The 13,052-nt window shown below is 33.9% G+C and overlaps 1 protein-coding gene across 2 annotated transcripts in view; it reads left to right on the top strand.

The window, feature by feature from the left end:
- Idh3g (Isocitrate dehydrogenase (NAD(+)) 3 non-catalytic subunit gamma) overlaps nt 1–12,617 on the top strand; it is a 77,011-nt gene extending 64,394 nt beyond the window's left edge. For both annotated transcript variants that reach the window (XM_067124450.1, XM_067124451.1), the window contains exon 10: nt 11,839–12,617. Coding sequence is in view for 1 of the 2 variants with exons in the window: in XM_067124451.1 (XP_066980552.1) it covers nt 11,839 (1 nt within the window). In the remaining variant the exon portion in view is untranslated. The remainder of the gene's footprint in view (nt 1–11,838) is intronic.
- The last annotated feature ends 435 nt before the right edge of the window (nt 12,618–13,052 follow it).

Below are 13,052 nucleotides of genomic sequence, written 5' to 3'. Positions count from 1 at the left end.
TCACAAGAGTAAATACCAGGGTAGGTATTATAGAAACTAGCAAACCACATGAATATACAAACAAAAATTGAAAGTTCCATAAAAAGTAAAATGTATGGTATATGTGGAAGATACAGATACCCTGTTTATAAGTCAGGCTTTGTTGAACTGTATCTGATATTTTGTTATTCTGCCATAACTTAGTTAAATTATGGCCTCCAGTAAATGCCATGCGGCCATTGTCTGTTTTACTAAACTTATTTCTAAATGCCTTTTCATATATGTTACTTGTGTTCAATTTGTATATGGGCTTCATTCTTCAAAGCTTGTGTCATCACATTTCCAACCCCTGTATGGATGCCATTAGTGCGCTTCTCATAGTGGACTGTAGGCATTAAGTAAGGTTCTGCGCAGCATCCCTTCAGCCCTGACTGCAACCCCTTTCATTCCTTTTAATGTACCTCCATTCATATTCTCTCTCTTCCATCTCACTTTCCGTCCTCTCGTAACAATCATCTCAGTGCAACCTGAGAAGGTTTTCCTCCTGTTACACTTTGAAAACCTTTTTACTGTTGTTTTCCATTTCGGCACTGAATGGCCTCATAGATCCTAGAACTTGACCGTTGGCCTTAATTCTGTATTCCATTCCATCACATTTCCAACATAATACCATCCATAAAAAACTACAATGTTAGGGTATGGGAAAGGAAATTAACATCATTTAAAAGAGATTTAATATAAGAATATGTATCTTGCAATATTTTGAGGTCCTTATTGTAAGCTTAATAGATAAAGAAAAACATTTTACATTTTTAGGTGGTCATCTTTTTCTTTTGATTAACTAGTTTGAATATATTTGGCATTGTTAGGAGCACCTTCAGAATTATCACATAAGTACTGCTTCATGAGAAGGACTGTGGACAGATTATGCAATTATTTTTTTTTTTTTTTGTCTTTTACAGTTATAGGTTTTGACTTTAGACAATGTTATTGGGTTTATGACTAAGCATTTGAGTCTTAAAGATAATTTGTAGAGAAATTTTGGCTCATTTAAATAAAGGGCATAACATCCATGATCTCTCACTAATAATCATATATGTCCACTCTTGATTAAAATGCATTTATCATTCTCTTAAGTACTGTGGAGACACTTAACATTAAAGTACTATACTTAGATTTTGTCGATAACAATACTAGCTCATGTTACAGCTTCTTCTTCCCATTTGTCTTGCATGAGCTGATAATCTGCTGAAAGGTTTTGTATAATGGATTTTTGTAGACCATGACCATCCCACATAGCTGGCTCTGCATTCCTTGCTGGGTCATCAGGATTTGTTATTCTCCACCACTGGTCCCCTAGGCTGTTCAAGACTGGAAAGGAAAAAAGAAATTTTGACCATTATTCAGTTATTTTACTTTATATTAACCCTTTTAGATTCTGATGATGATTATAGTCATCATCCATTTACCAACCTTTGAGATTCAAATGACGACTATAGTTGTCATCAAAAGATTTTTTTTTTACAAAGCCTCCTAAATCGTTAAAAAGTGTCATAACAGAATCTGAGTATGGTGTGTATGGATGCTTGATGTTGTACTGTGATTGATGGCAAATTTTTTTAAAAAGTGACATGTACCATTATTCCACTCACCACTCAAGTATATTTTACATTTTTTTAAATGTGCTTTGTGGTGTCATATGCATTTCAAATGGTAATGAATTTCATATCATTGGAAAGGCAATTTATGAATCTTTTACACTTTGTAAACAGAAATTGGATATCTCTTTTCTCCAGTTTATCTTGACTGTTTTTTTAATGAAAGTAACAAATTTTTTCATTTACTCTTACTTTTACTCATGATATCAATGTTTGTTTTTAATTTTTTGGCATTTCTAAACATATCTTGATGAAGACTAACTCTTTAGCTTTGAACTGATGCCAAATTCATTAACATAGTATGAAGTATAACACTACAGTGAGTGATCAAAGAAAATTGTCAAAGTATTTTTGCTCAGTCAGTGGAGGGTGAGTTTCTAGTGCAGACAGATTTTGGGGTTAAGATGGAAATTTCAGATAATAGTTGCAACTGCATTTAGAGATTGTTTAAAGTATTTAAAGTTGCATAAAATGAAAAAGTTCATGAGACAAAGTAATTTGGGCATTTCATTTATATAATTGCTCATTTTAAGTGGACCACAAGAAATAAAAGGATTAGAATATGCAAAATTTATTAAAGGAGTAAGTTTTTAATTTGCTGAATTAGTTAAAGCATCTTTTATAACTAAGGTAGTATATAAATGGGAATGGGAGCCTGACCACAGTGATAAGTACTGCAGTTTGTCAGAAGTTTTATTAGGATACCGAAAGCAAGTATTGGTAATATTACTCTTGTGTCCTTCTTTGTACATTTTCCAAAGGCTCCCAAGCTTAATCAGCTATTTAGTTTCTTATACCTCTCCCTCAAATATCACTTTGTACCAGGAAGCGAATATCCTGAAAGATATTTTTTGAAAGAACCTCATTTTTAATTAACATTGCTTGCACTCATGTATTTAGTAGAGCTTTTGTTTCATCCACTATTTTGACTCCCAGTTTTTCATGTAGTTCAGTCCAGTTTTAACACTTTTTCATATTTTTGGATCAAGAAAATCTTACAGCATATTAGATTTACACTTGATTTTAACTTAAGATCTTTGCAAAATTGCAAGTTGTTATTTTGAAGATTTTAAACATGAAGTCCTTTACTGCAATTGTCTCTAATAGTCAAAAGTAGTTTAACCATACAATTGAGTTACATGCCTTGGAATCCACAAGGGTGAGCTGTTTCTACAATCAGTTATGAATGACCATATACTTTTGTCAGTTATATACATTTTTTCGAGAATGTAAAATGAATTATTACATACAGTTCTCTTACCAGCCAGCTGTTAATCATATGTTGCAGTTTGATGATTACTTGCCTTTTTTGGAGTAAGTGCTTAAGGAGATGTGTATGTTCATCCATATTTGAAGTTCTTTTAATACTTGTATATAATGCAGATTTTTTCAGTTACCACCCGTGTAAGTTGTTAGAAAGACTTCTTTAGGGTTATAGGCAGTTTTAGTTTATGTTCAGGACTCTCATATTGGGCTCTTTTATGGTTTAGCGGAAAATGCTGAGTTGTTCTTGTTTTATCTTTAGTGTTTCATATTAGGCAGCTGATGATCATGTTGACAATGTGTACAGTTTGCATATTTTAGGTCATTTATTTTTAGTCACCTGTAATAAGTTGAAGCAGAAAATCAGAATCTGGCATAATATTGAATAGTATCCATGGTCATTCATTATCTTATTTGCAGTTCAGCACCTTGTATTTTATGCAAAAGCCATAGTTACCAATTTTAAATATCACCTGAAGAAATTCTTTCTATACTTGTGACATACCTTGCAACATCAGTTATTTACTTAAGTTTTAATATTTTTTATTATGAGCAGCATAAGGTTTCTCATCCCATTTGGTTAGAAATGGGCTGGCAGTACAATAATACTCAGTTTTTTTTAAACAGAAACAGAGGAAATGTTAACTACCTTTGAAACAAATAAGCTATTTCACCTGCTTGGCTAACCCAGAGTGAATATCACATTTTCTTATCAATTTGCATTTGTCACTATAGCTTTACATAATTGGATTATGAGTTAACCAACTTATTTTAAAATTTGTGATGCTGAATGTGAGATTCACCAGAGAGAGTGGTTCTGAATTTGCATACCTTGCTTCAGTGAAGTTTTCCTTGTGGGGTTAATGATGTACTCTTCATCTATTGACCAGTTGTCCATATTAGAGTTGACATTATCATAACTGATGTTTGTGTCCTCAAGTATCCTAGGATTGTAAATGCCTCTAGGTTTACCCTTGACATTTATGTAGTTTGCATTTTCATCAGGAATCCACATACCCATACACTCATAAGTACTCATGTATATTAGTACTGAAAACAACTGTATGCCAAAAGCCTCCACATTCTGAAATGAGAGGTGACCATGGTTTTAGTGGAATAGATACATGAATAAATAGATTGAATTGGCTGAAATGAAAAATATTGATAATAGTATTTGTTTCGCAAGCTCACGTCTTATACGAGTAATTAGCCTAAATTCGTGTTCTTTGAATGTCTTAAACTTCAATCTTGTATTTAACAGACAAGAGACCAGTGGCAGTGGCCCTCCACAGGCATCTATGGATCTCTGAGTCCTCAGTATTTAAATGTCTCTGACATTGTATGCAGCTCGCTTAACTCCTCAAATGGCTGGAAAACCAGGGATCTGTAGGCATATAAGCATGACTAAGCTCTCTCTCTCTCTCTCTCTCTCTCTGTGTGTGTGTGTGTGTGTGTGTGTGTGTGCAGGCCAGTAAAGAAAATAGATTTACCTAGTTCATATTTGGAAATTACCGTACCATACAGCTTCAGCTTACCCCCTTCTGTCAGATATTGAAGGTTTGGACCAAATTAAAGATAATTATATTCATAAAAATACAGAGTGATACATCCGAAGAGCTTTTAATGTGTAAAATTAAGCATTGATGACTAATATTCAATGCTGGCTAAGAATAAGAAGTAAATGCTGTGTGCTTTCAGCTGCCAGCTAACTCATTATTAAATTCTTATCATCATAGTCAGGATAATTTTCCTAAGTACAAAACAAAGCAAGGTCGTTTTTAATTTTTTTTTTTTTTTTTACATAAAACAGTACTGATATTCCAACAAAACTTTGCATTAGTATTGCACAAATATTAATTCTTTATTGTATATCTTTCTGTGCATCATATAGTGTTTTATTTGGTTCTGAACAATTTCCACTTCTTATATTCATAATTATGATGTGAATTTTTATGCAAAGCCCTTAATGAGGACTTATATATTACAATATAATTCAACTCAGTTTGGGCGTGGACACAGTTTGCTTAAAATTACTGCCCCCAAAAATTCCAGTTGTTTAGCAGGTGACATACTTTCCATAAATTAAGTGAAGGAGTACATAAATGTTGAATTGTGCTGAATCATTGTTCACATCAGTATGTACAAAAATGAAGATGTAGGTGCAACAGTTAGATCTGTAGCTGTAATGGGTAGATCGATCAGACATGGAAAATCCCACTAATGACAGTAATGTCACTCAAGTCCAACGTAATGGGTAAATGGAAGAATTTGTGGAATAATTGAACTTAAAATAACAAATTACAGACTATGAAACCAAGAGGAGTGTTTTGATAGTAAGCAGTACAAAAATAGACATGTAGAAGTGGTATTATCCTGTCAGAGAATTGGACATGCTCATGTAAGACACAGTTACTTACAGTGACCCCTCAGGACTTGATATCCTTCTGTGGAGAATGCAGTTCAACTTTAACAATCAAAACATTGTGTTAATGCCCGTTGAAGTATGATAGTTAAAACATTATGTGAAAGGTCTTTGAAGTTTAATACAGTAATAAAAACATTTCGTGAATGCCCTTTGAAGTATAATAATAAAAACATTGGAGAAACAAATCTACATTTATGTGTGGGAAATCGAACAGATTCCCTAAAGCTCTCTGTGGAGGTTTTATTTTAAATTTATGTACCATACATAACTGTGGATTTGTTTCTCCATTTCAAGGCTCACGCTGCTATGAGTATTTTTTAATTAAATAAAAACATTATGTGAATGCTCTTTGGAGTGTAGCAGTAAAAACAGTGTGTGAATGCTCTTTGAAGTATAACAACAAAAACATTTGTGAATGCCTTTTGAAGTATAACAATAAGAAGAACTGTGTGATTGCCAAAATTTCATACAACAAGTGTCACATACAGACCCCTTATAAAGAAAATCTGTCCAATTTTACAATTTGCGTAACTGTAAATTATTAGGTAAGGTAATAATTGCATTCCGTTTTGTAAAACATCCTTTAGGGCTAGCGCTGTGCAAGTCGAGCATTTTAAATCAGATATCTAGTTCATTATTACCTTTTAAAACTAACAAACTCAAGTTTCAATGCGTATACCAGTGGTTCACTTTAAGTATTTCAAACTTTTCAGAATCCCCTCCTTTAAAGTGTAGTTTAAGATTTGTTCACATTATGAGTAATGCCTGCAAGCCTAATATTATTGGATAGTGTGTTCTTCACTTGCAAAGATAAACTAGCAAAACTTTCACTGCAGCAGACATTCTTCAAGCACCGAATCAAAGCTAAATCACTATATAGGAAGCCTCTACAGCCTTACTGCTGTTTCATGCACTTCCACGAAAGAAAGAGTCAAGTTTGTCAATTCAATCCCCGTACGTTTATTGTTACATTCAGCACATCGTCTTATCTCTATTTTTTTTTTTTTTTCCATCATTCAACCCCCTCTGTAGCGCACGTGCTGCGCAGTCATTTCATCCAGACAGCATCTACGTCTCTTCTTTTATTTACATTGACCAATTTCGTTTTTTTTTTATTTTCATCCAGGATATTCGCTCAGCAATCCTCTCCATTCCTAAGTTCAACCTCTTCTTTCACTTGCCTTATAACTTTATTTCTGAACTTTTACGTAGTTCTCGCTACCCTTTATGTATCGCCTACATTATTCTCAACTTACTCCCAAGTAACTTGAATAATCGGTCACTTCATTCCCGACTTCCTCTCCCAATCCTTAGTAACATTAAATTACTACATTTTTGTGGCTCTATGTGCCCTTGACTTTTGCCAACATTAATTCCCAAGACACTTCTTTTTACCAACATTTTCAAGCAGTTTTAACAGGCCTGAGCTTCTCTGCCAGAACACTAGCGCCACTGTATAGTCTCAAGCACATACCAGTGTTCGTACTCATTTATGTAGTGTATGTATGAAGCAACAATAGAGACGTAAACTCAAGTTTCTCTCGTCGTAACATACTTGACGCTCCGAGTCAGCCTTTTAATTACGCTATCGCCACTCTTAACTCCGTCAACTCGTGACCCTCACCATTCTGCAACTTTTGTACAGTAGGCGTCTTTACATCATCACAGTCACTTCACTTCCACCATCCTTGGATTTATATTAACTCATGCCATAATTCTTTTTTACTTGTATTGCCATGTTTTGTTTTAGACTTCTTTTTTTTTAAATCGTGTCACTTTTGTTCATTTCACTAATAAACTTGTAATTCATGTTCAGTTTTAGTCAGGTTTTGAATAATGATAACAGTAAATATTAACATTTATTCCGAAGTCCATGGTCTCCTCAGATATGAAGCCTTCTGTTTATGTTTGCACTCAAAACACCGTAAATTTTTCTGATTTTTTTCCAACCACCACCATTATTATTATTCCGTAACTGCAACTGTTATCCATTTTGTACTGTTTCTGTTTCTCACATATATTTATGTACACCAGTCTACAGAAATATATTATCTTGTATTACCGTGCATCAATCTACAAATACATTTTCACTTATATTACTGTACCCAGATATGCTAAAACATTTTCACATATTACTGTACACAATTTTACAAAAACATTTTCACTTATAATACTGTACACCAATGACAGGCTTATGAGTAATCGTGATACGTGTCGTATAAATAACGAACGATTCTTCTAGGAAATAGTACTGTACTTACCATCTCTCATGTGAATCAGTGTCATTTCGCTAACACATCTTTGTCTGAAACTAAAAGTATGCAAGGCGCCACTTTCCACTGCCGTGTCACGGTGTAGACTGGGAGTGAATGTCTTATTATGTCTGTCTGAGAGACTTTTCAAGTAAGGAAGAAAAGGAGCAGGTCGGGAGACTTGAGAGCGAGTGGTGGGGAATGTGTTGGAGCCCCGTTGGAGGGCGGAAGGGGGAGAGGGGGGAACCCTCCGGGTGCCCATCCTGGGGTTTGTGATGTGAAGAGTTCTCAACCCACACTGGACGCACCCTAAACACCTTTACCAGCTGCTGCTGAGATGCTCACTGCTTAGTTAAGCCATCACCGCTTATGGTGGGGCCTTTGACCCCTCCCACACACTCACTCACGTTGATATAATTAAATTTCTCTCTCTCTCTCTCTCTATATATATATATATATATATATATATATATATATATATATATATATATATATATATATATATATATGTATATATGTGTGTGTGTGTGTGTGTGTGTGTGTGTATGTATGTATGTATGTATGTATGCATGCATGTATGCATGTATGTTTGTGTATGTATGTATGCATGTTTCACTTCTTTTATGCATATTCATGCTCTTATTTAAAGATACATCCGTCTGTTAAAAAATTAAAAAACCGCCATATAACGAGACATACCGAAATTCCTTTGTACAAGTTTAAAGTTAATTGTCTTGACACACATTTCACGTTTGGTACTCAGACCATCGCCAGAGAGCCTAGTGAATCAATTTGGTTTTAGTTATTCGGAATTGTTCCACTTTGTACAAGTAACTCCAGAGTTTTAGATATCGAATCGTGGGTCTTTTAAAATTATCTTGATAACATTGAGAGTAGACGTGTTAGTTTTTGTCTATTCAAAATTTCCAGAACTTTGTACATATTCTACCCACTTACTTCCCGTGAAGTTCGAGTCTGCCGAAATTTGAAAGGTTGCCCATCATCGTTTTCGAAATTATATAAATATTATGGAATATATATATATATATATATATATATATATATATATATATATATATATATATATATATATATATATATATATATATATATATATATATATATATATATATATATATATATATATATATCGTAGAGAGAGAGGAGAAAAACTATTCAGCGTCAATATTTGCTACCAATTTTTTATACTTTTTTTTTAAATTGATGAACATTTCACCCATTGAGAATCTTTCATTGTTAACCATAACCAGTAGGGGAAAATTATGAACAGCGTGAGACGGGAAGGGAATAATGCCACGAAAAATTGGTTTAAGATTTTATTTTCTACACCTCACACTTTCAGTGATTAGTAAAAATTTTGCCTTTATTTTCTGTAGCGCACAATTTTGTACGGGAAATGTGATTGCTAGAGTATTTATGTAAGGTCATTAATCCAAGGATTGTTATTCCAAATGGAGAATAACAGACCTTGTGGAAGATTTTAGGACCGAATTATGCATTTGATCTTTTGCTTGTTCTGAATCAAAATTCAAACGGAAACTCCCCAGAGGCGGCCTCCTGTATTCGCGAGTGGAACGCGTTGTAACTGTCATAGAGATGTAGACGCTTAAGAGGTGATTGCCTTATGCAAAGGTCACATTTATCAAGGATGCGCTCCGCATTCAGTGCGTGTCGCGTCCTTGTTAGTAGAAGACAACTTTTAATGTTAGAACATTACCATGATTGTGGGTTTTCATTAACTGGCATGATAAATTTATTAAGAGTTCAGGTCCTCAGTCTCTGCTTGTACCACTGAAACGGTCTGCACCCAGGTTGCTGATTTGGAAAGAACTCTTTGAATTGCTTATCGAACACGAATTCTAAGAAAAGATATACTTCTCGACCAAAATATTGTAGTTTGTTTCGTAGTTGGACAAGGAATTATATTTAAGGTTGCTTTTAACTCTCTAGTATTGAGAAAGCCCTAATTTAACCTTTTTAAAGTCATCCTTAAAAATATATATCTGCCCTATGAGTATTGCATTATATATATATATATATATATATATATATATATATATATATATATATATATATATATATATATATATATATATATATATATATATATATATATATATGTTTCCTCAACTCTTACACCCTTCAAATCTACCTCGACATTCAACAACTCAAAATCCACACCATCAAAACAAGACTTTCAGCAGCTCTCCTTGGTGTTCACCTGTGTATCCATTTACTCTTCAACCTTAACCAACTGATTTTAAACAGCTTTTATTCTCTCACGTAGTCACAATCAAACATTTCTATTTTCCTTTCATCGATGCGGAAAGGAATAAAACAAATTATAGTATATATATATATAATATATATATATATATATATATATATATATATATATATATATATATATATATATATATAAGCAATTTGTTTTATTCCTTCCGCCTACGATTTTAAATCACTCGATGAAAGGAAAATAGAAATGCTTGAGTTGTGACTACGTGAGAGAATAAAAGCTGTATATAGGTATCCAACAGGAGGGATAAAGTAGTCAAGAAAAGATGAGATAAAGAAGATAGCAATTGGTTAAGGTTGAAGAGTAAATGGATACACAGGTGACGGACACCAAGGAGAGCTGCTGACGGAAGATAATGCAGTCTTGTTTTGATGGAGTGTGGATTTTGAGTTGTTGAATGTCGAGGTAGATTTGAAGGGTGTAAGAGTTGAGGAAATATGTAAATACGAATGTGTATGTCGAAGTACTCGAAAAATTAAAAAATAAATATTAAAAAGTGGAAGACGTAGTTGCAGTGAAGTGTAACCGACGTGTTGACCAAGGTGTGTAAAGTATATCTGGATGTGGGAAAGGTTCCAGAAGAATGGGTGAGAGTTGTTCCTTTGTATGAAGATTAAATTGACTGAGGTATCTGTACGAAAAACGGAAGAACAACATTAATAGTAAACTGGAGTTGTTGTGAATGTTGTCGTGGCTGCAGATGATTGTGTTGTTTCTGGGTAAGTGAGGAGAAAATGTATAGTATTGAGTTGAAAGGTGCTGGTAAGAGGAGTAATTTAAAAATATTGTGGGCAAGAGCAAGGATATTATGGTAAATGGAAATTAAGAAGATAGGACAGTATATATATACACTATAACTATATATATGTATGTGTCTGTGTGTAGCCTATATACTCGTGTATGTGTATATATATATATATATATATATATATATATATATATATATATATACAGGGTAACAGGAACGCTATGTAAACATGCAAACCCGTTATACAAATAAAATCAGTAATTACAGGACCTGGCTAAATTAAAAAAAAACCTTAAGCATGATGTTGAAACGAGGAAAATCAACAGCAACGAAAATGAAAATACTAAAATGCATCATCATATGGCCAAGAAGTTATTTAATAACGTCACGATTACAGTACACAACAATCTATAACCAACTGTTCCAGTCTTTTGGGCATATTTATACAATTCGCATATGGTACAATGTGTCGCAATGATTTTAATTCTGTAAGGGAGTAACAATCCTATATGTATTGTTTTTTTTATTTTAGCCAAGTCCTGTAATTATTGATTTTATTTGCATAACGAGTTAGCATGTTTACATAGCGTTCCTGCCCTGTATATTGATTTTACCAGTGACGACACAATTTTGATGGTTTTTTGCTTCCGTGTATTGTTTGGTGTTGCTCACCCCATTCGTTTTAATATAGGTCTTATTGTGCATGAAATAACTGTACTTTCATTTCTATGGTGTACTTATGCACCTGGTTTTTAACCTTATAATTAACAAAACTAAATATATAATGGCCCGTAGGGAGGTAAAGGTTCTTTGCAACGTGCCTTTGGCCCCTAGCTGCAACCCCTTTCGTTCCTTTTACTGTACCTCCTTTCATATTCTTTTTCTTACATCTTACTTTCCACCCTCTCCTAACAATTGATTCTTAGTGCAACTGCGAGGTTTTCCTCCTGTTACACCTTTCAGACCTTTTCACTGTCAATTTCCCTTTCAGCGCCGATCGAGACCTTATAGGTCCCAGTGCATGGCCTTTGGCCTAAATTCTATATTCAATTTAATTTATTTCTAGATATATAAGGGAAATTGTGGTTAATGTAATATAAGATCTTGAGACATGACTTTTAAGATTACTTTGGAAGGAACCTGCAAGATTGCAAAATAACTACTCCTTTATTCCTGTATTTTTCGTTTCGCTTCAGAATGGAACGCGGAAGTACTGTAAATAGAAGGTGGGAAGATATCGTCGGGATTCAGGACCAATTGATGATCACAGCCAAGTTGTGGGTAAATCACGCAAAACGTTTTGGAAGACTGCAAGACAGCGGCCATGATTTTAGGATTCATTTTGAAGTGGTCTTCGGTAATCATTGATTCTGCACATGGAATATTTTTTTAATTAGAGAAAATGCGATAGGCAACGGATAGTTTGTTGATGAATCACGCACGCTGGTTAGTCGGAGGATCAACGAGTAGTAGTACTACCTATATAAGCTAGATTTTCATTGTGCAGAGAACGAATGTTGTCTATTTAGAGCAACCGGAAGTATTGTTAGTGTAAAATAGTGTTTTATATTACAGATGGTTTATTTCACAATCATTCGGCGATTCTAATATATGTATGTTAATATGTACTATAGTCTTTCTTGTAGCAATCATTGGGCCTTGCTTAGGCCTATTATATGTGGACATCTATGCGAGGAAACTCGAGTGCATGAGATTGAAAGAAGTATTTATGCAATTCTAGTCTCATTTAGGCCTTTTTTAAAAGTTTGTTTCTTGAGGACAGCACAGAAGTGCTTTCATCAGTGCACTCTCGGCCATTTGTTTTTCAATGCAATAGTTTTTGTTTGTATACAGTGGAAACGATATTGAACGTTATGATGACTTATGTTTGGCACTTTCAGTTGACTTTAATAGATGTCCTTGTATATATATATACTGCTCTCATGTATGCATGGTAATAAAAATTGTTGCCAGACTGAGTGTTTTCTTTTTCCTTCATATGCATAGACATACAACAACGGTCGAGATGATTATGTAGCAGAGTACAGTTACTGAGATAGTGTACCATACTGACTTTTTAATTAATATTGCTACTACATAAAAATACATAGGCAATACACTAGTGCTTCATTTGAGCACTAAAAAAAAGCTGATTCTAGTGCAGTAGTTTGATGATAATTAATATGGTTCCCATGTGACAAAGAACACATTTGATGTTGATAATTATGATTAGTCCTGGTGAGTCGACCCTTTATAAAACTTGATGAGACCGAACATTTTATCATTTCCATCACTCTTCTGTGATGGTTATGCTGTGTCGCTGTCGCGTTTCTAAACGTATTTTTATCAGTATTTTTCCCAACTTTAGTGATGCAATACTTTTAAGTTTTCACACGACCCTTGTTCCACT

Source organism: Macrobrachium rosenbergii, chromosome 22, assembly GCF_040412425.1.
Source record: "Macrobrachium rosenbergii isolate ZJJX-2024 chromosome 22, ASM4041242v1, whole genome shotgun sequence".
Classification (NCBI taxonomy): Eukaryota; Metazoa; Arthropoda; class Malacostraca; order Decapoda; family Palaemonidae; genus Macrobrachium; species Macrobrachium rosenbergii.
Note: the sequence above shows the minus strand (reverse complement) of the source record. Positions and strands in the feature narration are given on the sequence as shown.